Genomic DNA, 25056 nt, shown 5'->3' with positions numbered 1-25056 from the left:
TCACTGGGGGTATTTAAGCATAGGCTGAATGATCACTGAGAGACGACTCAGGCGATCCTAACATGCAGTCAGGGCTGAGAATCACCTTTAGGACCAACAGTTCTCAAACTCTAATGTCTATCAGAATTACTTAGGAAGCTTTTAAAAGTCAAATATCACTTTGGGTGGGTGGGGCTTGGGTAGAAATTGGAATCAGATTTTGGGTTGGATCTGCCTGTGAAATGAGTCTCTTGGGTGCTTCTCTTTTAGTTATCTGAGGAATACACTTGAGAAACCTTGTTCCAAACTCATTCTGTAAAGATATTGGTTGCCAGAACAGGAGGAGGAAAGATTTTTTTTTTAAGTTTAGAAGGTAAAATCTGTTCCAGCTTTAGGTTTTTGCTTACTGCTAATCCTGAATACCTTCAAGCCCCTCTGTCATAGTCTAACTTTCTGGAATTCCAGATGCGTAGCCCAAATCACCCCTCCATTCCTTTTGTTTGCTTCTCGGTTCCAACTCTGCTGTCATTACTGGAGCAAGAATAATAAACCCTGTGTGAACAACAGGGACCGCAGGAACTAACTATGGGACAGTAACTAGTCACTAAGTCAGGGTCACATTGGGATAGCTGTGCATGTGTGCAGCCCAAGTGTCCCCACTTTCGGCATCCATGCCATGACATGTACAGCTCTAACTGACCATGGCCTTGTTTCCCCAGCTGACCAAAACTTGTCAGAATACACCAGATTTAGAAGGAGACACACAATGTATTTGCCATCCAAATTTTAGGAATTACTAGAAAGCAGGGAAGCCCCAAAAGGTAACAAAATCAAGGAAAAGGTTGAACAGAATATTCAGAAATCTTTTCAGAGAAAGTTTTTAGAAAGATAATTACTGCTACTTTGTTTCAAAAACAAGTTCTTAACAGTACTTATTTAACAGCTTCATTATTTATTTATAATATATTTATTTAACTTATTTAAATAGGTTATATAGTCTTTGCTGAACTGTGTATTTATCAACAGGTCATCAATGAATATTAATCCAAAACTGAAACTATTGTAACATAGATTTAATTATTAACCAACCATACAATTGTACTTACCATTAGCATTTATTAAGGAGTTTAATATTATGTGAAAACATGAGAAACCAAAACCCTTTCTCTAGAGTATTTGAACACGTTGTTCTTAGTAGTTGCTAATGAATCAGAAGTTCCTAAAGATGCTGGGGAGGAGGGGTGCTCGTTATTTGGGCTTCTATTATTCAGACACTGAATAAAATGAGAGTTTATTGTGCTGGTCTGACAAATATCATCTGTATATTTGGATGAATAGTTTTCTCTCACTAGCTTAGTTTCTTTTTTTTTATGTGGGGATGGAAATATCTACTTTTTCCTGAGGGGCGGCAGGGGGGCTGTTGAATGAATTTGTTTCTGTACCATGTAGTACTAAATGTGTTAAGCAATGAAATGCACCACCTATAATTCTTTCCTGGTGTTTCTTTTGGCATTATCATTATTTTTATGGAAATGAGATTGTTAATTCTTGAACTGCTAATATTTGAAAATGCAAGGGAGACTGCTTAAGCTAAAGTATTATTCCTTACAAATTCAAAAAGAATACACACTAAACATTTCTGCAAATGTGCATTTTGAATGTTCTCGTTCACTGTAGGCCACTATGCACCATCCCCTCCCTATCTCAAGTAGCTCAGTGAACAATTTGTCTGTCTATACCTAAAAGACAAGAATTCTGGGTTTTTTTTTTTTTTTCCTTGGCAGGAACACTTGGAAATGTTAAACAATTTAAATATCAACTGACTTATGTTCCTCTTACCCTTTCACGGAAATGTCAAGCATTCATATTTTCAACACTAATGAACAACCACCAATTGTTTTAATTTCATTATTTTCTCAACTGAAAGACTGCTTACAGAGCACAGAAATAGCTAAGATTTCTTTTTATAGATCTCACTGGTGAGCCTGAAACAAGTTTAGATTGAAAGACAAAAAAACCTCCGATTCCCTGCACCTCCCTGCCCCCCGCACCACAATAGAATTCTCTTAAGTCAGCCTTGTTTATCCACACCCCAGGTTGAAAAAATAGGTCCCAAAGAGAGGATTCAAAACTCAGGGCTTGAAGGTCTTTGGGAGGTCACTCAAGTCACTTGCTTATCTCTAGGCAGAACTGAAATATATCTGCACTGTCAGAAATCTACCTACTCATAAATATAGCCAGAGAAAGTTCTGCCACCTTAAAAGGTAACAAATTCTAGGAGAGATGGTTTGGCTCTCTCTCTGGTACCCGGGCACAGCACATAGTACACCACAGCATAAAACCTGAATGTAATCATTTTGAAATTCAATCTAAACAGTGTGACTTGCTGAACCAACTCTTCCGCTGAGTTGCTACTTCCCAGGAGGAATGTTGGAGGAGATTTTGGAAATAACATTTGCCCTTTTGGCAATAAATTTCTGCTTTAGTTCACTAAATGACGTCCTTTAGATTTGGATAAATAAATGTGTCTTCCAAAAATATATAACTTTCTTCCTTGATCCTCAGGAATAGTTTAGCAATGAGAGGTGAAGGTTGAATATGTGTTCCCCCTTGCTGTTGTATTAGAAGAAGAGAGAGAGCCAGGTGTTACCCTCAGTGCATATGGGAAGAAACACTCGCCATGCAGACCTATGATCTGGTACTGGCACAGCCACAGGATAACGGGCCACAGTCAGGGCAGGGAGAGGGCAAGAGAGCGCCACGTCCTTGTGTTGTGGAGTGTGTTCTTTGACTGCAGCTCCCAATGCTGTGGCTTTTCTGACACTCGAAAAACAAAGCAGCGATCTCCAACACCTGAGCTTTTTTCTGGAAAATGTATAAACTTCAGGGACTGCCCATTTTAGGAAATCAAGGGAGGAACTAGGCCTGTAATTATGGTCACACTGCTATCTCATACTCCTTGTACCTAAAATTACTTCCTAATTTAGTCTAATTTTTCTAATTTTATTTATGTGGAAAGAGGTTTCCTAGTATCTGTCTTCAGTGTGCCTGGGAGAATTGTGTATTTACCTGTTTAATCTGTACTGGTTATGGTACTCTCTTTCCTTCACTGCAGTATATTCATTTTGATACTTGAGAAGTTGTTCTCTCATTTTGGAGACCTCTGTGGAGAATGCTTCCGGAAAATTATCAGCTTGCTGCAGGTGGAACTGCTGCTGCTGTATTTGCTCAGTGAAACGTACGGCATTCTGTAGCAGTTGGACCTCTGACTCTTGTGTGCTGGGTTATGAAAACAGAAATTCACATAATGAGAAGTGTACACTCTCAATTCTCTTAATGGCTCCTGTGGGGACCTGGCGAGGAGGGCAGGGAGCATGCACATAGCTGTTCCCCATTCCTGGGTTCAATTCAACTCAGTGGCTAGAGGTAGGTGAATAAGGCTCATCTCCTGGCCTCCAGGAGCTCACAATCTAGGAAAGAGGCACAGACACAAATGGGTCTGTGCCAGGTGAGGAGCACTACCAGTGGCATCTAAGTCAAAGCAAGGGGAGATGACAGAGAAAGGATTAAGTTCAATGTGGATGTGATATTCACACTTGATTTTGAAGAATAATCATGACTTCCAAGGAAGGAATAAATGATAGGAGAATAGTGGGTCCTCCCTTGAACTGCCCCAGCAACCTTGGCTTCCTTGAATTCTTGAATACTCCTGACATGATTATAGAAAAGTCTTTTCTCCCTTAGTGAACTAAGAAAAGACAGAAACTTGTCTAATGGCACTTTATGAGGAAACTAGGGGGAAAAATTGTCCTATAAAATTGTGGGTATAAATTAAGTTACAGATTTCTGATCCTAATTTGGAAACCTGGCTAGAGGTGGACCTAAATGTCACAGCAGAGGGTGATTCCTATTATCCCAATTATATTCTATGGCATTGGCCCTGTCTAGAGAAAGGGGCTGAACATGTGGTAGGGTAGATCTGAATGGACATAAAAATTGGACTTGGAATCCCCAGTGTCTTCTAGAACTTTCCTATGCTGCAAGCTAACATCAACCCCAGCTTTACCAGCAGAAGTGATTATCTTTCTCAGAAACTCTCCCATTAGCTACCTCTCCTATTCAGAAGCAAGTCCTTGCCGTTTCCTGTTTTAAAGCGAGCACTCTCTTTTTGGTGTGTGCTCCCCACCAAATTTCCTTATCAAGAGAAATCTTCAGGTTTCAGCTCATTTGCAGAGATGCCCAATGACTTTATCAAGCCTGTCTCAACTGAAGTTACCAGCTCCATCCATTTCCCCAGGCTTTAATATGTCATTTGCTCAACATCATCCAGCAAGACATTTATTGGACATAATATGTTCCAGGCATCATGTTAGGTACCAAACGGCAACAACGGCTACAATGACAACACATATAATTTCCATTCAAGAAAGCTGGTGTTACTCTCTTACAATTCAATTTCTTTAAATGCTAATATACTCTGTAAATCTAATGTTATCTGATGTCTTTAATCAGATAGTTTTCAACTATTGGAATTGTAAGGCATTTGACTTGGTGCATAGTGCCTGTTTTCTCACAGAAAGGAGGAGGACAAGCCACAACACAAATGATGATTTATCCATATGTACTTGAAATATAGTGTCAGCAGAAGAGAATTTAACAACTCTTATAACATGGTTTCTATGGAAAACTCACTCAGTTTCAGTTCAGTATTTCCATCCTATAGCTGCCCAGCTGCAGCCCCAGCAGCATGAGTGGAGAGTCCACTTCTTCATGGCTTTCCTACCCTACAGGCAGCGGGAGTGGGAGAGAGTGGTGGGTGTTTGTAATGACAAGAGAGGGAACTAAGGAGTCAAAAGGAGGTCAAATGTGGGTAGCAGAAGGGAAATAAAGGTTTTGCGACACAACCTGGAAGCAGGAAGAAATAATACCACAATCTTGGTGCTGCATTGCTCTCTGTCACTGGGCACTGGGAGCTGAGTTGTGGGCCAGGAGAGAAGGAAGTCAAGTCAGAGCACACTGCAGGGCCGGCCCGTGGCTCACTCGGGAGAGTGTGGTGCTGATAACACCAAGGCCACGGGTTCGGATCCCATATAGGGATGGCCGGTTGCTCACTGGGTGAGCGTGGTGCTGACAGAGCACACTGCACCTAGAGCACCCTGCACCTAGAGCACCAGGTCTTAGATAAGAGCTATCCAGAGGGTGAGAAACACTGCAATGAGGCTGGAAGGGATGCCCTGATAACTGCATGGAGTTTCCTCCCAGTGAAGCAGTGTGAAATATATTGAAAAAGATTGTTTCAGACTTTCCATCTACAGCCTCCAAATTCCTGAGTCTTGAGAACTATGAGTATGCACTTGCATCCAGGACCAACTATGGGAGAATGGAGTCTCCATTAGGGGTGAGGATTAGGATTTGGCTTGGGGCTGGGGACTCTGGAGAGTTGTTAGGAACAAAGACGGAGCTGAGTAAGCAAGGGGTGGGGTGCAAGTGAAGTTTGCATAGGGGTGCAGCTCTGCTCTTCTCCCAGTCATTCCCCCTTTCCCTCTTGCTCCCACCCTCAAAGTAGCCAAATGACTCTGGGCAAGCTATGAAGTAGGGGCAATGGCTGGAGATTGGGGAAGAGGATGGCTGGGGAATGGCAGGATGAAGTTTTTACCCACTGTTATCTTTCCTTGGTTTTTGACAAAGACACAATGCAAGGCTATGAGTCAGGAGGTGGTGAAAAGGAAGAAAGAGTCTTGGGAGTGGTAAGAAATAACAGCAGAATAGGATTTCCCCTTCTTTCTTTACTCCCCTGTCCCCTAGACTCCCAATGGCTAATAGCACGTGCTCAGGAAAGCTTGTTGAATTATTCCATGGAAGCCTCATCTTCTGACCTGCTGCTGAGACTTGGCTAAGGTAAGTAGCTAGGGGCAGAAGGAAGAGGTGAAAAATAAAGACTGAAGTCTTAGCAGCCATAGTTGACTGGGGTTGTCATAGAACCTACACCTCTGAGTGGTGAACAGAGGTAGGGAGAAGAGTCCTACAGGAGTGTCCTGTAGCAGACATTGTCAGTGTCCCACCAAAATCCCCTGGTCCACCTATAGCTTTGGTGAGCAGTTGCCATACATACCAACAGTGCCTGTGTCTTTCTCTTCCTGAGATCTGTCTCTGGCCATGGGATCTTGCTTGGTTTCTCAAAGGCAAGCTAGAAGTGCCAGGAGATAATCTCCCTAGGAGCAATCCCTAATCAATGAGGGGTGGAAACTGTCAGACACATATCCCAGTTTTGTCACCCTTCAGTGGGAGAGTTCTAAGATGTGTTCTACACAGTCATTTGGGGTCCTGTGTAAGACTGAGCCCCAGGTACCCATAGTGTAAACCGCAGGTTAACACATCCCCAGTTGGAGTCTTCCCTTCCCAGTCTTACTTCCCCATTCTCTCATGATCTGGTATCACTTCTCAAACTACTTAAACTCAAATCCTTGCCTCAGGGTCTGCTTTAAGGGAAATGCAAATGAAGACAAGTCTCATCACAAGTGAGAAATTTAAATATGATAAAGGATATCTCCACATTGGTAAATAGCATACCTCACCACGGTATCATGCAGCAAGGTGTACTTGGCTTTCAACTCTGCCATTCTGGTTCCAGGAAGTTTTCCCATAGCATGTAACTAGCAAAGAGAACATAAGTTCACTATTAGTCATCACCCTCTTTATGCTGAAGTAGGAGATAAAATGGATATATACATAAGGAGGTCTACATATTAGATATAAACATTATAGAGGATATATATGAGGCAATGCAGTATATTGGAAAGATACTGGATGTTAGGAGGAAATAGTTCTAGTTCTCCTTTGCCTCCAATAAGCTCTGTGTTCTTGGGCAAGTCTTTCACCTCTCAAGGCTGTGACTTTTTCATCTGGAAATTGAGGGAACTGACTTAAATTCTTCCAATTCTAAAAAAACATTTCTGTAGGGTTAGCAAACAACCCAAATAGTGTAGATCACTAGGATGGCTATGGATAAGTTGAGAGAAGTAATAATTATTGAGCATCTATTATGAGCAAGTATTCTACATCAGTTATTCCATTCTCAAAAATGTTTTATAAAGTAGGAATTATTATCTCCATTTGAAACTAAAGTTTAGAAGTTATGTAATTTGTTCAAGGTTATAGAGCTAGTTAAAAGCAGAGTCCAGGTTTAAACCCAAATCTAGCTCCAGAAACTCAAGGTTGCTCCCTTAACCTAGATTCCTCTGTCTGTACTGTTAAAGAAGAAACACCATTAAGTTCACCAAACTATCTGTAATGGGAGAACCAGTGAGAAAGGGGACAGAAAAAAACTCTTGAATAAATAATGACTGAAAACTTCCCAAGTGTGATATAAAACATTCATCTACATATCTGAGAGCTCAATAAATTCCAAGTAGAATAACAAAAAATATTCACACTCAGATACATTACAGTCAAACTGCTGAAAGCCAGAGATAAAGAGAAAATCTTGAAAGCAGTAAGGAACAAACAAAAACCCCAGCTCATTATGTACAAGGGAATCACAACAAGATAACAGATGACTTCACATTTGAAACTATGGAGATCAGAAAAGAGTGGGATGACATATTTTAAGTGATGAAAGAAAGAAAACAACTATCAACCAAGAATCCTATATCCACCAAAAATGTCTTTCAAAAATGAAGGGGAAATAAAGACATTCCAAGATAAACCAAAATTAGAATCATTGCTGGCAGATCTGCCTTATAAGAAGTACTAAAGCAAGTTCTTCAGACTGAAAGGAAGTGACATCAGAAAATAACTCAAATCCACATGAAAAAATGAAGACTGTACACAAGCAAAAGTATGCTCACACAAAAACTTGGACACAAATATTTATACCAGTGTATACAAAATAGTCAGAAGAGGAAATAACCTTTATGTCCATCAACTGATGAATGGACAAGCAAGATGTTTTATATCCATGTGAGGGAATATTATTCAACCGTAAAAAGGAATGGAGTCTTGATACCTGCTACAATGTGAGGAAGCTTAAAATCATTATAGTAAGTGAAAGAGGCCAGATGCAAAAGGCAACATATTGTGTTATTCAATTTAAATGAAATATCCAGATAGACAAGTCTATGGAGAAAGAAAGTAGATTTAGTGATTGCCCAGAAATATGGCAGCTAGGGTGAGGAGAGTGACTGTTAATGGGCACAGGTTTCTTTTTGGTGTAATGAAATATTTTTAAATGAGAATATGCTGATTACACAACTCTGTATATATACATATACTAGAAAACATTAAAAACATTTAAGAAGAGTTAATTTTATTGTATGAAAATTTTAACTCAATAAAACAAATTATTAAATGTAAATTATACTAGTAATAGGAATCAAGATTTTCAGTGTAAGAGAAAAGATATGTAATTGTAAAATCAAAGAAATTAGTGAAAACACTATAAAGTTAAAATTGAATTGCAAATACAAGTATGAACTCATGATTTAAAAAAGTTTTTCCTAGCTTTGTCCATTAACATGGTCTAGAAACAATGCCACATCTGCAAAAATGAGCACCCTAACACCCATATTGTGGTCTTTAATATCATTTCCCACTAAAACAATTCAGCAAGTGTCAAAGAAATGACCAATTTCAGGTCTGGTGCAGGGAAGACACAAAATAAAGCTGAGATATCTTGTGCCAGAAAGCAATAACTATATGTAGAATATGATCTTATTTCACATATGAGTGCATGAACTTATATAGAAGTCCAGAAGGATAAGAACTAAAATGTTAAAATGATGTTCTCTGGGTGGTAAGAATGTGTTTCTTTAATGTTTTTATTTTCACTTGCCTATATTTTCTAATTTATTTCTATGTATATGTACTGCTTTTAACAATAAAAGGCTATTAAAAATATGCCTGAAAACAATTGCTATAAATAATAGGGAATGAGAGCAGAATTTTGAACTGAACAGTGCTATAATCAGGTCCCAGTAACAGAGACAGCCAGATTCTAGCTCTGACTTAGTGAATGCTCAGCTGTATTTTCTCTGTGTTGAGTCCCATCTTTAACAGAAATGGCTTGAAGCCATGGGAAGGTGGGCCAAGAATGCATGTTGGCAGGTTTTGAGGCCACAGAAAAAGGAGGAAGGCTGGAGAGGTTTCCTTTCCTGTTTGCTGTCTCCATCACTCCACTGGCCTTTGCTGCCTTAGAAACCTGCAAAGAAAGCCAACAGGGAAAAACATCTGACATGTCTTTGCAGTTTCTACATAAATTGGAGAAGATTAAGTCATAGATGTTCAGAAAGACAGTTGATAAATTTTCTGTTATTTCAGTCCTCTCTACTAAAAACAAATCTCCCTTAAAAAAAGAAAAGAAAAGAAAAAGACCAAACTGTGAAGAATGGATTTTGGCCTCCTTAAAAATAAAAATCATAATCTAGATGTTAACATTCATCAAAAAATGACTTTTCTGTGAAACTGTAAACTGTCTCTTTAAGCAGATCTATCCCTGCTTAGCAACTTCAGACTGAGTAGATGAAAATGCATCACTCATAAACGACAGTATGAGACATGGAAAAAATGGTTACATTTCATTCTGCACAATACAAATGGGTATCGAAAGCAAGCTGTCATGTTTTAAAAATGCAGAATCTAAGAAATATAGCATAAAGGCCAATCTTAAATAGTCAAAGAGTATACACAGTGAAAGGTTAGATATAATGTCATAAGTTCAAAAACATGATTTCACAATAGATACTTGTGTTACTGAATTGCCTTGTTGGTAATTGTGACTGGAAGGAAACATTTACTCTAATGATAAAAGTTTAACAAGAGTTCACAATTCATGGATGACATGTAATAATATGGAAAAAATGTCAAAACTTGAAATTCTAGGACATTCCAAGGAAAGTAATAGCTCAGTAAGAGCTTTTAGCAAGTGAACTTATCATTTCAGATGTCAGCATGAGGAAACAATTAGGTGCTTGTGTGGGTGTGTGCAGGGAACCTGGATTTGTCCAAGGTGGTCATGGTTACTAGCCTACTCTGTTCTTATGGCTTCTTTTGCATTACCTACTGGTTTGGCCTCATTCTGGGAAATGGTTGGCATGCTCTAGGGGTAATATAAACGTGGAAGCATGAATTCTTGCTCTCCTCATCTCTCTCTCACCATCTCTCTTTCACTGCTGGAAATAAACAACACAGCCATTTGAGGTGGTTTCCAAGCACAATTGTGCTCTGTACAGTGCTTCGTCACTCCTTTGACTTTTCTCCTTAGTTGTCATATCAAGATTTAGCTTTCTCACACATCTAACTCACTCACCAGAAAAAAAATAGGCCACCTTAACTCATCCCCCATATCAATGGATTCAACCAATCGACCTGTGCTCTCAGATACACTCTCCTACCTCTCTACCTAGGCATTAAGTCATCAGTGATAGCTTCTCTCCTTTATAATCTCTACTACTCCCTCTTTATTGGCTCAGCACAGGACAGTGGTCAAGTACATCACAAGTAAATTTCAGCTCCAATACATTTTAACTGTGTAAGTTGGAGTAATATTTAACCAAACTGTAAAAAGAGAGATAAAAATAGTTCCCATTTCATAAGACTGTGGTGAAGATTAAATGAATCAATATATGTACATTATTTAGTATAGTATCTTAGTACCCAAATAAGGGTGTGATTAGTGTCAGCTATTTTATTATTATCATTATTATCCTCAACCTACAAATTTGCTCATCTTTCTCACTTAAAAAAAAACCCAAAAAACCAAAATCCACCCTGGACACCATGTTCCCATCTAATTATACCTCTTTCTCTCCTGCACTTTTCATTTCAGTTCTTCTCAGGGGTCGTCTCTGCTCTTTATCTCCACTCCCTTACCTCCTACTCACTCGCCAATCCATGGTAACCAGACTGTCAGTCAGTCCACCACCAAGTTAGTAAACTGACCAGGTTCTCTGGATGATTATGAGATTTTTCTCTTTATCACTGTTGTTTTTCAGTAATTTGATTATGATGTGTCTTGGTATTGTTTTCTTTGGCTTGAGATTTGTTTAAAGTTTTGGTATTATTATTTCATCTGTAGGCTTTGTTGAATTACATATTGTCAGGTAGTTGCATAGAATAAACAATCTATAATGTGCCATGCACAACTTCTTATCACTTCTTATTGAGACTGCGGTAATAGTCAACTTCCCTGGCATTAAGTCTTGTCTTGCTTGGGTCTGTCCTACATGCAGCCAGCAGAGTGCTCTATCCAAACACAGTTCTCACCTTGCTTTAAATCCTTCAGAGGATCCCATCACCTTCAGGATTAAGTCTTCCTTAACATGGTGTACAAGTGTTTTTATTATTATTATTTTTTTCACTAGATATATAATTTTTAATGACTGTATAATATTTCCTAATGAAGACGTAAGCAAAGTTTGGTTAACTATCTCTCTGTTGTTGACAATAATGCAATATAATTTTGTTTTTTTAGTTTCAAAGTATCTCCCTTAATATATTTAATAATAATTACAAAGAGTAAAATAGTAATTTTATAGCAGAGAAGTCCAGCAGATACCATGTTAGATAAATGATCAAAGTTAACATCATTGGTAATAAATATCAACATCAGGTACACTTGGAAGGATGAACATCACTTCTGTGACACTTTTCCCAATAATGTGCAACCTCAATTTGGTCATGAGGAAAGGGTTTTTATTATTTGGCACCTGCTACTCTCTCCAAAACTGTCTTCACACTCTCTAATCTCCCAAGACCATTTCAGTTCCGTAATCCCAACTATAGTTCCTGTGGAAGGTAGAATAATGCCTCCCTCTGTCCCCAAGATGTCCATGTCCTAATCCCTGGAACCTGTGGATATCATTCTTTACATGGCAAAAGGGCCTTTGCAGATGTATTAAGAATGTGGATCCTTGAGATGGGGATTATTGTGGATTATCTGAGTGGGCCCAATCTAATCCCATATGTCTTTAAAAGCAAAGAATCTTTCCTGGCTGGGTTAGAAAGATGAACCGGAAGAAGGAGAAGGAAATATTTGGAGTGCGCAAAGGACTTGACCCACCATTGCTGGCTCTGAATATGGAGGAAGGCAGACATGAGCAAAGAAATGTGTGGCCTCTAGAAGCTGGAAAAGGAGGAACCAGATGCTCCCCTAGAGCCTCCAGAAAAGAATCTAGCCCTGGCTACATCTTGATTTTAGCCAGTTGAAGCCCACGTTGGACTTCTGACTTACTAAAGTATAAGATGGTAAATTTGTGTTGTTTAAGCCACTCAATTTGTGTTCATTTTTTATGGCGGCAATAGAAAAGTAATACAGTTCCCAAACCTTATCATGATTCCCCCATCTGCAGTTTATTCTCTCTCTGTCCACTTGGAGCACTCATTCTTCTTTTAAGACATCTCAATGGTCACTCACCTGTGGCTCCTTCAAGTGACACCTCCAGGCAGAATTATTTCCTTTTCTCTACTGCTTCTGTATTTTTAGGTGCATCTATTATTTAGGTGCATCTATCAGTGAACATTGTACACAGTTACCAACATATGTTTAAACATGTCTGCCTCATGAGGCTGTGTACTCCTTGATGATAGGAACCCTGCTGTATTCATTTTTGAGCCCTAGCACATAGCTTGGCATTTTGTAAGTGCTCAGTAATTTTCATCAAACTGTTTTTTATTTAAGCTTACGTTAAAACCAGTGATGTAGTTGGAAGAACTCATGTTCATTCACTCACTTCCATTCCAACTTATCTGTAACAGAAGGCAAATGTGAAAGAAGGAATAGAGCAAGGATTTTGGCCTGAACATGGACTTGGAAGATCAGAGAACGTGCCATACAAAACTGGTCGCCTCGCCCACAGCTTCCCTCCTCCCTTCTGTGTGGCTGGCAAGGTTCACAGGATGAGCAGAGAGATCTGGGACTGTTCTCTCACAGCTGTCCTCCTTTGGTGGCCCACCACAGGAATGTGAGGGGAAGGCCAAAAGAGGCAAACAAGGCCTCCCAAGAGTTAAGGTATCAAATGCAATGGATTTTGTGGATGAATAGTGCAGGTGCTTAGCCATATGTATGACTTCAAAGTTAAGTTACAATACTTTAAAGATAAATTTTTGGCCAAAAAAATAAAAAGCGTGTCTACCACATTTATGCCAATGAGTGTCTTTCCCTTTAAAACACTCACATTTGTCCTAGTGAAACTGCAATTGCTCGAAACTTTAACAATCATTTAATCCTTGCTTAAAATTATTTCCTCCATGCCTCCAAAGACCCTGGGGAAAGACAGTAGCAGGTTGGAGTGGCTGTGAGCCTGAGAGGCAGGAAATGAGCCAGCCTGAAACCCATATGCCTCTTTAAGGTCTTCAAAGTGTGAACCAATGGTTAACAGCACCAAAGCCCTGAAGGGCATCCATATAGGGTCAGAACATAATCGGAGTCAGGAAACTGAGCCAGGTTAAAACTGGTGGAATGACTAAAGTCACAAAACAGGAACAAGAAGAGTAGGGGTGGAGGCAGGGGGCAGCATGGGTCCTAGAAAGAATTCTGTTGCCAGATATGACTCTGACCAACTAGCTTTTAGTCCTTCACATGTAGAGGCTCCCACCTCTAGTGCACCTGTAAAGGCCTTGAGTGGGTTTAGGCAATGAAAAACCGGAAATGGAACTAGGGCCCTTAGAGACCAGAGCATATCTCACACAAGGGTTACAAATGTGTGAAGAAGATGTCTACAGTCAGTCATTTGTTCATCTCACATTGATCACAGAACAAAGCCACAGCCTGGACCCTGTCCTAAGGGGCTGTCATTGTGGGTGAGCCCAGAGAACAGTGGCAGGATCCCTGGGCATGGCTCCTTTCTGTGCTGCTGAGTAGCTGTGGATGCCCACTTTTCAGATCTCCTTCTGTGTGCTGAGAGCACCTCCCCTCTTCACTGCCAATCAGTGTAACCCAGTTCTAGGCTGTGAGGTCTCAGGAAGGGGACTGTATTAGTCCATTTTGTGTTGCTATAACAGAAATACCTGAGACCGGGTAATTTATAAGGAAAAGAGGTTTATTTGGCTTACGATTCTGGGACAGCTGCATCTGTCACAGGCCTCAGGCTGCTTCTACTCATGGTGGAAAGTGGCAGGCAGCCAGCAGGTACAAGCAGATCACATGGTGAGAAGAAGCAAGAGAGAGAGAGAGAAGGTGCCAGGGTCCTATAAACAACCAGCTCTCCCGGGAACTAACAGAGTGAGAACTCACTCATTACTCCCCCCACCTAGGGAGAGCACTAATCCATTCATGAGGGGTCCACCCCCGACTCAATCAGTTTCTAACACTGCCACATTGGGGATCAAATTTCCACATGAGTTTTGGAGGGGACAATGCATCAAAACTCCATCAGGGACATAGGTGTTCCTCACAACAAAGAACAATTGGGACCTGTGATGCCCACCTTCATGTTTTGAAGATGCTTCTGCTCACAGTGTTCTTTCCAGTATTCATCAACAACAACATATTTAACATGGAGGCATCCCTAAGTGCTATCCACTTCCCCTTCTAGCAGGCAGATTATGATGGGCAATGAAACCTTTCACTGCTAATCACAAAAGGGTTTTTTCTTTTTTTAGAAAAAAAAAGCAAAAACTCAGTTGCAACTTGAATTTCCCATTGATACCATAAAAAGGAACTTGGGAGCAGAATATGGGTATGTTTGAATTCCACTCTTGCTAATTCACTGGTATGGGTGCTTTAAATCCTGGAGGCACATTTGGAGAAGACCTTTACTTTTTGTTAAATTTATTCCCTTTTTGTCAATTTTATTCTCTTTGATTCTACTGTAAGTGGAATTTTTTCCTAAATTTCATTTTTGGATCATTTATTGCTAGTGTACAGAAGCCATTCAGTTTTGTTCACTAAAATTATTATTTACCATGTAAATAAGGGGAAAACCTCAGAACACTAGTTAAGCCTTTTTATGTGTTCTGCAAATGCTTCATTTTGGGCAGGGTTATCTTTGGCTCTTTTGATCACTTGATGTATCCGGAGCATCTAGAACACTGTGACACTAAGGTACTCAAAAATATTTAATGAATGATGATGCCACCATATCTCACACATTTCTCAATGAGAGCATGTATCCCATTGTGTTGAAATCATGCTGATATGTCTCTCCATCATATGGGAAGCTCTCTGAAGGGAGGGATTGTTCCAGGGTGCCAAGAACTTTGCACAGCACATGGCACACAGTAGTGCTCAGCACACGTCTGAAGAATCTATGGGTATGTAGCAGGGTGGGGGTGTGGCTGAAGGGTTGAGCATACCACTGAAGGAAATCTCAATGTGTGGCTTTCACTTTCTACATACACATGTGAATTGGGCCAAAATGATCAAGGACATCACCAAAAGAGTGTAAAGAAGTCAGTCATAGAAGCAACACCAGCAGCCTGAAGGGTGTGTATATGTGCACATGCATGTGTGTATATAAAGGAAAAAGGACATAAAGTCGATATTAATTGTGGGAGATTTATGGATTGGTTGCTTGTATGTGGAATATAAACTCCCTATACAGTTTCGGATGGAATATTAAGAGCCTTTGAATAGAAAACTTGTCAAACATTTTCTCCTGACAAGTTGCTATCCAGGGAAAGTCCTCAACTCAACGTGATCCATCTCCAAGGATACAAACTCAGTCTTTAGGTACTCAATGTGAAATTCAGTAGATTGGTGGGGCAAATTTAAATATCAAAGAGATTAAATTCCTGAGCAGAGCAAAAAATTCAATACCTGAATATTTGAATCCTAACACTTAGAGAGCAAGATAACATAATTTTAAAAAATAACTAAATGCGTAATTATGAAGTTTTACATTTAAACCTAAAGTTAGATCCTCAGAATGTTTTAGTTTACATATTGATATGAACCAGTTAGCCATCTTATACTTTCTTTGAATAGTGTAATTGACTTGTAACAGAAAGTAGCTATTACCCATGGCAATTACATAACAGATTATCCTGAAATTTCCTCAGAAAAGGGTGGGATATTCAGAAATTAACACAGTTTTCCAAGAAATCTGGTTTTTATATTTTGAGACATAGTTCTTCAGCTCGTCTTAGTTTTTGAAAAAGTAGAGAAAACCATATAATATCACTAAGTATAAATTTAACCTTTCTCGCTTGATACCAGTGTTGATATCTAAGCAGAGTAAAGTAGAAAGAAATGAAAACAAGTTTAAAAAATAGATTCTAATAAACATTTTACCAAACACAGCTGTTTCTAGTTCACTAAATTGACTATGACAAAATATTTTAATGTGTTCTCTGGCAAACACAAATAGTCTCATTTCACGAAATGCCACATATCCTATTATTACTGATCGGTTTTAACAGTTTAAGGATATATAACCATTTCTACAGATTTCTACAGAAAAAGAAGGTAAGATATTATTTAAATCCCTTAAAATATGTAAGATCGGCCTTAATCCATGCTATATATTTCACACTGGAGATTGCAAACTAGCAGCCAACAGTATAAATACACTCGGCAGATGTTTTTAGTGTATCTAATTTTTTTAAAGATTAAAAAATTCATTGGAAACATTTAAAAATTGGTAGATTTTGCCATAAAAATCTGAGTTTTCAGCTTTTCTTGAAAATTTAATAGATTTGATGACAGTGGGTTCCTATTCCAATGTTGCAACAATCAGTTGGTATCTAGAAGAAACTGACTTCCAGAGGTACTGAAAAAGGCTGCACTTTTATCAAAGAACAGTATTCCCCACTCATTCAATGTCTGCACTAGTTCTTAGACTTAGGCTGTTTCACTCATTTCTGTTATTTTTATGGACCTTGTAGGCATTGGAGATTGGGACCTTGCTTTATAATTTTATACATACAAAGGTAGAAAATACCATTCCACTGCTTGAAAGAATGTCTGTTTCTAAAACTCTTGCACAGACTTTTTATTCCTTGTGATTGTGTCTGTCTCCCTTGCTTATCTCTGTACTTACCTGTATGACTGCATTACCTGAGGCTTTAGAACTTAATGTTTTAAACTTTCAGAGATTTTCTTACTGTCTTTCCATTTTCCCATCTGGTAATTTTATGAAAAGATCATAGAAACATGAGTTTGATGCTTTGTTGACTGAGATATTTTAAAATTATTTACATTGAAATATTTTGCTACTTAGTTATTAATACATATTTTCAATTCACTAAAACATACACCATGGAACAACAACAACAACAAAAAACTAGAAAAGATTATGAAGAGAAGACACTATGAGAAAATGTGTCAGTCAGCTAAATTTTGTTGGGGCTGAAAAACAAGGAAACATTCAATTTAACCTGATGAATTTTTCCTTGTCTACAAACATTATCCTTATAGCTAGTGATCCCTTTGATGCTATATTTTATGAGCTTTGACATAAAAGCAAATTGTAATTTGTAAGGGAAGTGCAGATAAATTCCAAACAACTTACCCCAGCAATCACTTTAGCAGAAGTTTCAGCCAAAACAGGAAGTGAACATACAGTAATGTAGTCAAGTGGGAAAATCATTTCCAGGCAAAACAAGCACCAGCAAACTAGAAGTGCTCAGAGGGGAGTTATTGGGACAAAAATAACTTATTCAGAAATGGCATAATTTCTGACTTCTGGTACAATGGAAGACTGGAAGTTCCACTAAGATAGGGACCATGTCCATCTTTTTCACCACAATATCCTCAAGGTCTAGCCCATGTGGAACTCAAAAATACTTGTTGAGTACATGAATTCAACACACAAGTGCATAGGAAATTACAGTCATTCAATAAATATTTATCAAATGAATGAACACATAAAAATGCAAAATAATATTTTTTCTCTTATATCTTGTTAAAAGCAAAGTATTTATTTATTGAGATATTGCTATGTAACATGTATTATGTTAGGTGCTCTGCATATGTTATCTCATTTAATCCTCACAACAGCCCTATGAAATAGGTAATGATAATCCAAAATTTATTTAAAAACAAAACAAACAAACAAAATCCACATAAGTTGAAAAACTTACGCAAGGTCACAGAGCTCTCAGAGACTTTGTAGGGATTTGACCACAATCCTATTGTTACTCATTTTTAAGTGAATTATAGAAACTTGGAAATGAGTAGCATAATCTTGCTGATGACAGGAGACTGTGAAACACACTTAGGGAACTTTAGGTTGTCCAGTTTGGCAGGCATAAATATCATCTGGGAGTGGACACTATCCATAGAAGGACACTATATCAAATTACTACTGTGAGGAAGGGTAGAAGGGAAAAGATGTATTAGCTAATTTCACTATCACTTATAGTATGAAACCAAGAGATAATAGCCAAAATTAATTACAAAAAAAGAGAAAACAAGCATATTATATAATGGTATGAATACAAAGATAAAAGAAGGATAAACCTGAAAGTAGAGCTATTACAGGAAGAGGGAGGGAACAGAGTGGAGGGGCTAGGGGTAGGAGCTAGAATTTGTTGAATATACTTTCTTTTGTAGATGTGATCTAGAACGATTTACTACTTTAATTATAAAATTAAATTAAATCAAAAAGAAATTGCTATAATATGAAAATAAATCAATCAAACGTAACTATGTATCAAGTTGAGGCATAACTACAGGGAGAGAAACCATTCCCATTTGACTGGAAATCCTAAGTAGGTTATATTCTAAGGACAAAAAGACCTGCAACTGTTTTCTATAATCACATTCTTGGTGGTAATGTTATTCTGAAACAGTTATGTGTATACTGTGGGATAAAATAAGTGAGTAATTATATTAGTGTCATTGAAAACCAGCATTTTGATGTGGAGAAAAGAGACAGAAGATTGAAGAGGTTAAGTAAATTCCCTGTCTTACTGACTTTGAATTGACAATATCATGATGTATTTTATATATATATATACTTCAAAAAGTTCATTAAAAAGTAGACTTAAAGAATAATATGAATCTTTCCATAAACTTTTTGAAGTACCTTTGTACATTTTATATATATATGTGTGTGTATGTATGTATGTGTGTATATATGTATTTCCCAGCTCTGTCATTAAAAATGTATAGAAACAAAGATCAATCTAGCAGTAATGAGCACCTGTAGTCCCCAGATTCTATACTACAGATTTACTACAAATACCTTTGGAGAAGTGACTGATTCCAGGGTTTGAAGCATGGAAATAAATGAGCCTTTAATACCCTGTCACACCAAAAAGCAAAAAAGCTACCAAAGACTACTAAAGTCATGTCAAAGGGATTTCAGTGTCATGTCAAAACGCTCCCACGGCCAAAAATGGGTCATGTTGACTGTCAATAGAAATATTAACTCCAAAGAACTGGAATAAATGTGCTCAAAAAATGCATTCACAATCATAATTAAAAAGAAAAAGCAAAAACAAAACCAAAAAAACCTCTCATCTTTGTTGTGAAAACTGGAAAATCAAGAGAACGAATCAAGCGTTTGCCATGCCTTTTCTACATGAAATTTATCTCAGAGTAACCGAATAGTTGAAAGTTGCTCTTTTTTTAGAAGGATTTTAATTAATTAGTAAAGGAGAAATGATAGCATTAACAATATTGTCATTTTGCAATCCCTAATAAATTAATTGATCCAGGCAAGGATTATCAATGGCTTGTAAAATCACCAAAAGGAGACAACTGGTATTATGTGCCTCTTGATGAAAATTCATGGCACCACCTAGAAAGAAGGCTTGCTAAAACAAAAGAAAAAAATGTAAATGTGACCCAAATCAGCCTCTATGAATGTAAAGGAAATATAGGATGAAGTAAGCAAAATACAGACTATGGGAAATTTTACAGTACGACAAATAACCCAGCTTCTTAAAGAAAAAATTTCTACTACTCTACCTCCTGCTATGTTGGCTAGAATCAGATAACAACACTTACAGGTGTAACCAATAACCAGAGAGAATTTACTACCTTTTAAATACTAATTTCAAACAAATAGTCAGCATCATGCTTAATTGTGAAACTCTAGTAGCATTCCCATTAAAATTAGAAATAAGGAAAGGGTGCCTGATATGAGCATGATCATTGAACATAATTCAGAAAATATTTACCAATGCACTGAAACAGGAAAATGATGTGTACATATGGGAAAAAAGGACAAATGACCATTATTCGTAGCTGATGTAAACGCCTTCATGAAAAATTTGAAATAATGTAAGGTGTCCAGTTACAAAATAAACATACAAAACTATAGATTTCCTTCTTAATAAGAATACCAAGTGTGAAAACACACTGAAGAAAAGATCCTATTCACAATAGCAATGGGTAAGATGAAAAATCTGGTAGTAAACATAAAATACATGAAAGATCCATATAAAAAAAATACAACAGTACATGGGGAAATAAAAGAAGATTTGAACAAATGTTCTGGAATAAAAAATACTTTTAAAAAGGCCAATTATCCTCAAATTAATCACTGGGCTTTTTGGAATGTAAAAAGTAGTAGGAATAATAAATTATTGAAATTTTGAAAAAAGAAGAGTGATAGATGTGAACTTTCCCTTTTAGATTTAAGATGTATTGTAATTCTATGATATTTAAACACTATGACAATACCACTAGACTAGATAGCCATATCAGTGTAATCAAATAAGGAGCTCAGAAACACACCTTGTTTGTGTGTAATTCAATATATGACAAAGCGTGCCATTTCAAGTTAGGGGCAGGAAAACATTGTATTTTAAGAATTCATTAAGCAATTGGCAAAAAATTGTTTCCTACTTCACACTTTACTTTAAAATAAAGTCTAGAGTATTAAAATTCAAACACAAAAAGTAAAGCCATACAAATAATAGAGGAAAATATAGGTGCTTATTTATCTGATTGTAGTATTGGGAAGGAAACAGAAAGAAAAGATTAATAAATATAAAACGTAACATCTAAAGACTTCCGTATATCAATAACACTACAGTTAAAAATCAAATGTCGACACAATGTATATCAACAAAATAAAATTTTTTAAAAAATCAAATGTCGAACTTGAAAGATTATGCAAATACTTGATATACAAAAGGTAAATAATTCAGATGTATAAAAAAGGGTTTTACAAATAAAAAAGAGAAAAGAAAAACACCACAATGGAAAAATAGGAGCCATGAAACAGTCACTAAAAATAAAGGCAAATGACTAATAATTATATAAAAATTGCCTAATTTCACTAATAATCCAGGAAATTAAAATTAAAGAAATTAGTCATTTTTGGCATATAATACTGGAAATGTTTTATAAGAATGATGTCAATTTTAATGAAGTGTGGGAAAATGAACACATACACTTTTTGGTGAGGGTTTAAATATTGATAGCTTTTTTAAAAAAAAAAGTAGACAGGCTATGTGACAATCTGTTTTAAATGTCTTAAAAGGTACATATGCTTTGAGTTCAGCAATTTCATTTCCGGGCTTTTATCTTCAGGAAGTAATCTCCCACTGCCCAATGATATATATGTGTGTATATGAATGTATGTATGTATATATATGTGTGTATATATAAGGAGAGACACTGTAGCATTAATTATGACAGTGAAAATTTGAAAATAATGTAACTGTCCCTGAGTAAAGGACAGGTTAAATAAACTATAATGCCACTTCTCACTATGCACTTGCTAGAAATGATTATGTAATGTACTTTAACTGGTAAGAAAAAAGGCAAGTTATAAAAGAATGTGCAACTCACAGTATCAAGTGAAAGAATGTGGAGCAAAGGGAAGGAATATCAGAAGAATATCAGATTGGAAAAGTTCTTTTAAAGTAGAAGAAACACAAACCCTGTGACGAATCAGTTCTGTTCTTTCATCCCACTGAGGTGCATGCATGAGAATACCGAGAGATATGGATAAGAATTTTCAATTTGTAATAGATGAAAATTAGAAAAAAACACAATGCCCATTGGAAGTATAATGAATAGATAGTGGTATAAGCATTTAATAGACAAATGCATGCAACAATATTGACGGCCTCACAAATGTAACATAGAGTGAAAATAATCCAGACATAAAAGAATACATTCTGTGTAATTCTATTTACATCAAATTTAAAAACAGGCAAAACAAAATATGGTGTTTAGGAATTTATGCTTAGGTGGTAAAATTATGAAGAGCAACAAGAATGATTATAAAATCACGATAGTAGCTACTTTAGGGTGAGTGAGAGGGCATGAGAGGAATTTCTGGAAGCTGGTAAGATTTTATTTTTTGGCCTTGAGTATTTGACTTGAATCCTATGTCACTTTAATGTATGTGTACACAATTAAAAAGATTAAACACACAATTAAAAAGATTAAAAACTATTCCACCAAGGTCTTGATGGGTTCAGATCCCTTTACTGGCCAGCCACACACACACACACACACACAACCCCCATCTATTAGAAGACGGTCTAATTTTTATAAAATTACAAACACACATATATATGGATATATCTATTTACATTTATTTTATTACATTCATTAATATATACTTATGTATATTTAGAAAAATATTCTAAAATGTTAAAAATAGTAGAATTACATTTGACAAAAGCCCCCAAACAACCCAATTCAAAATGAGCAAAGGACTTGAATAGACATCTTTCCAAAGAAGACATACATATGGCCAATGAACACATGAAAAGATGCTCAGCATCCCTAATCACTGGGGAAATGCAAATCAAGAGCACAATGAAATGCCACTTCACACTCATTTGGACATCTATTATAAAAGCAAAATGATACTGATGGTTGGCAAGGATATAGAGAAATTGGAACCATTGTGCATTGCTGGTAAGAATATAAAATGCTGCAGCCACTGTGGCAAACGGTATGGTGGTTTTTAAAAAAATTACACATGGAATTACCATATGATCCAGCAATTCCACTTCTGGGCATAGACACAAAAGAATTGAAACCAGGGACTTGAACAGAGGTTTGCATACCAAGGTTCATAGCAGCATTATTCATAATAGCGAAAAAATGTAATCAACCCAAGTGTCCATCAACAGATGAATGGATAATAAAATGTAACAAACAATGGAATATTATTCAGCCTTTAAAAGGAATGAAATTCTGATACATGCAACGACATGAATGAATGTTGAAGACATGCTGCTAAGTGAAATAAGCCAGACACAAATGGATAAATATTCTATGATTCCACTTACATGAGGGACCTAGAATAGTCAAATCTATTAAGACAAAGCAGAACGGTGGTTACCAGGAGCTTGGGGGGATCAGGGACTGGGGAGTTATTGTTTGATGGGTATGGACTTAGAGTTTGGGATGTTAAAAAAGTTCTGGAGTTGGATAGTGATGGTTGCCCAACAATGTAAATGTACTTAATGTTATTAAACCGCACACTTAAAAATGGCCAAAATAGTAAATTTTGTTATATATAATTACCACAATCAAAAAATGTAGTAAGATTAGAGTTGTCATATGCATTTCTGTATTTTCTAAACTTTTAAACAATGAGCAAGTATTTCATTTATAATCAGATTTTTTTTTTTTTTAATTTGTCATATGCTTTCCAAAATGCAGCTTTTGACTAGGTGGGGTACAAGATATTTTTATTTAAAAATAATTATTCTAAGAATTTATATTCTAAGCCAGACAACACACACAAGTATAAACACAGAAAGACAAAAAGAAAAGAAACTTATAGAAACATATTAATGTATATTGGCGAAATCATTCTGAATCTTTATGCGCAGCAAGTCATGTGAATAGCACGTTTGGGAGCTCCCAATTATTTTCAAAGACCTGAAGAAACCATATTGCTTTCCAAAATCCTACAAGCATTGTACTAGGAATTTTAATGTGGGCAAACCCTATTTTTGTAGCATTTTTTCTATAGTCCAGCTACAAATTAAGGACACTACAGAGATCAATCTGGAATAGATGGTCTGGAAATTGGGAGACCTCAGTCAGGCTTGGACAGGTCAGTTAGCTTCTCCAAACCCGTTCCCTCATCTGTAAAGTAAAGGGGCTGGTGTTGATAAGGTATAACAGCACTTCCTGACGTCTAACGGCACTGTGAAAAATAAGCTTGAAAAGGCTGTACAAGTAATAAAGTTGCTTTAATAAACTCTGAAAGCTATTTAACTAGTTTAAATTAATTAATTCAATTTCTACCTGAAAATATTACTTTGCAGTTTGCTGTAATAATTGTGTTTTAAAATATGAAAAACTCAAAAATTACAATGAATTAAATTGTTAGGATAGCAAATAATTCCACAGCAAAATTCCTTTAAGTATTAGGAAATTGTGTGTGTTGGCTAAAAGCTCACGCTTTTTGTAAAGTCAAGCTATTTGAAACTTGGATGTCATAAATGTTTATTTAATTTTGTTGATGGGCATTATTATAAGCCAAAGCAACCATGAACTAGACTGACCACTGTCAAAATGGTGGAGAAGACATTTGTCTTCTAATGCCCTAATGCTCTAATTCCAATATGTCCTCTAACTTTTTGTTCTCTCTTTGTTTTCTTCCGGGAAGAAAAAAAGTAGCTTTACATACGGACTTAATATCTCCATTAAACAAAAAATTATAGTATAGGTCCCACCATGATTCAATTTCTCTCCCTCCATTTACCTCTTGCTTTCCTTTGCTTCTCTCTTCTGTTTCTTTGTCTGTCATCTTTACCCTACCAGCCTCATCTCTTTGGGTTGTACTTCATTCTGTTACACAATATTTCTGTCTTCTCTGCTTGGGTGGGAATTGGAGGGAAAAATTAAAGAAGATGGGCCACACAATAAGCATCAGATGTAGCTATTTGTGGAACAGTGAGGAAGAGCAACTAAAACTTGGCCTGTGTTCTCCAAGTTAGGCCAGGCCCCTCTTCTGGCACTTGCCTTAGAAAGGAAAAAAGTAAAATCCCCCAAATCCATATGCTTTTCAGTTGCTAAAAAGCAACTTCTCACTCCTTACCTCCACTGCTTCTTAAAGAAGCAAAGATATAAAAATAAAGAAAAAAAGGGAAAACAGCAAATGCAAAAAGTTTTAATATAAATTTACCTGCTATGTTTTTATATTTCCAGTGCTATAGAGCTATATCTTTATTCTGTGTGTTCTGAAGAATGTATAATTTATTGAATTA

The 25056-nt window shown here is 36.9% G+C and overlaps 1 protein-coding gene across 1 annotated transcript in view; it reads right to left on the bottom strand.

Annotated features, from left to right (window-relative positions):
- CCDC146 (coiled-coil domain containing 146) overlaps positions 1–25056 on the bottom strand; it is a 102392-nt gene that overhangs the window by 40363 nt on the left and 36973 nt on the right. Inside the window, exons 2-3 of the mRNA XM_063098557.1 lie at positions 6550–6632; positions 3049–3258 (exon numbers count right to left, since the gene is read on the bottom strand). Coding sequence (XP_062954627.1) covers positions 3049–3258; positions 6550–6632 — 293 coding nt within the window. The remainder of the gene's footprint in view (positions 1–3048; positions 3259–6549; positions 6633–25056) is intronic.

This window comes from Cynocephalus volans, chromosome 6 (genome assembly GCF_027409185.1).
Source record: "Cynocephalus volans isolate mCynVol1 chromosome 6, mCynVol1.pri, whole genome shotgun sequence".
NCBI classification, from domain to species: Eukaryota; Metazoa; Chordata; class Mammalia; order Dermoptera; family Cynocephalidae; genus Cynocephalus; species Cynocephalus volans.
Note: the sequence above shows the minus strand (reverse complement) of the source record. Positions and strands in the feature narration are given on the sequence as shown.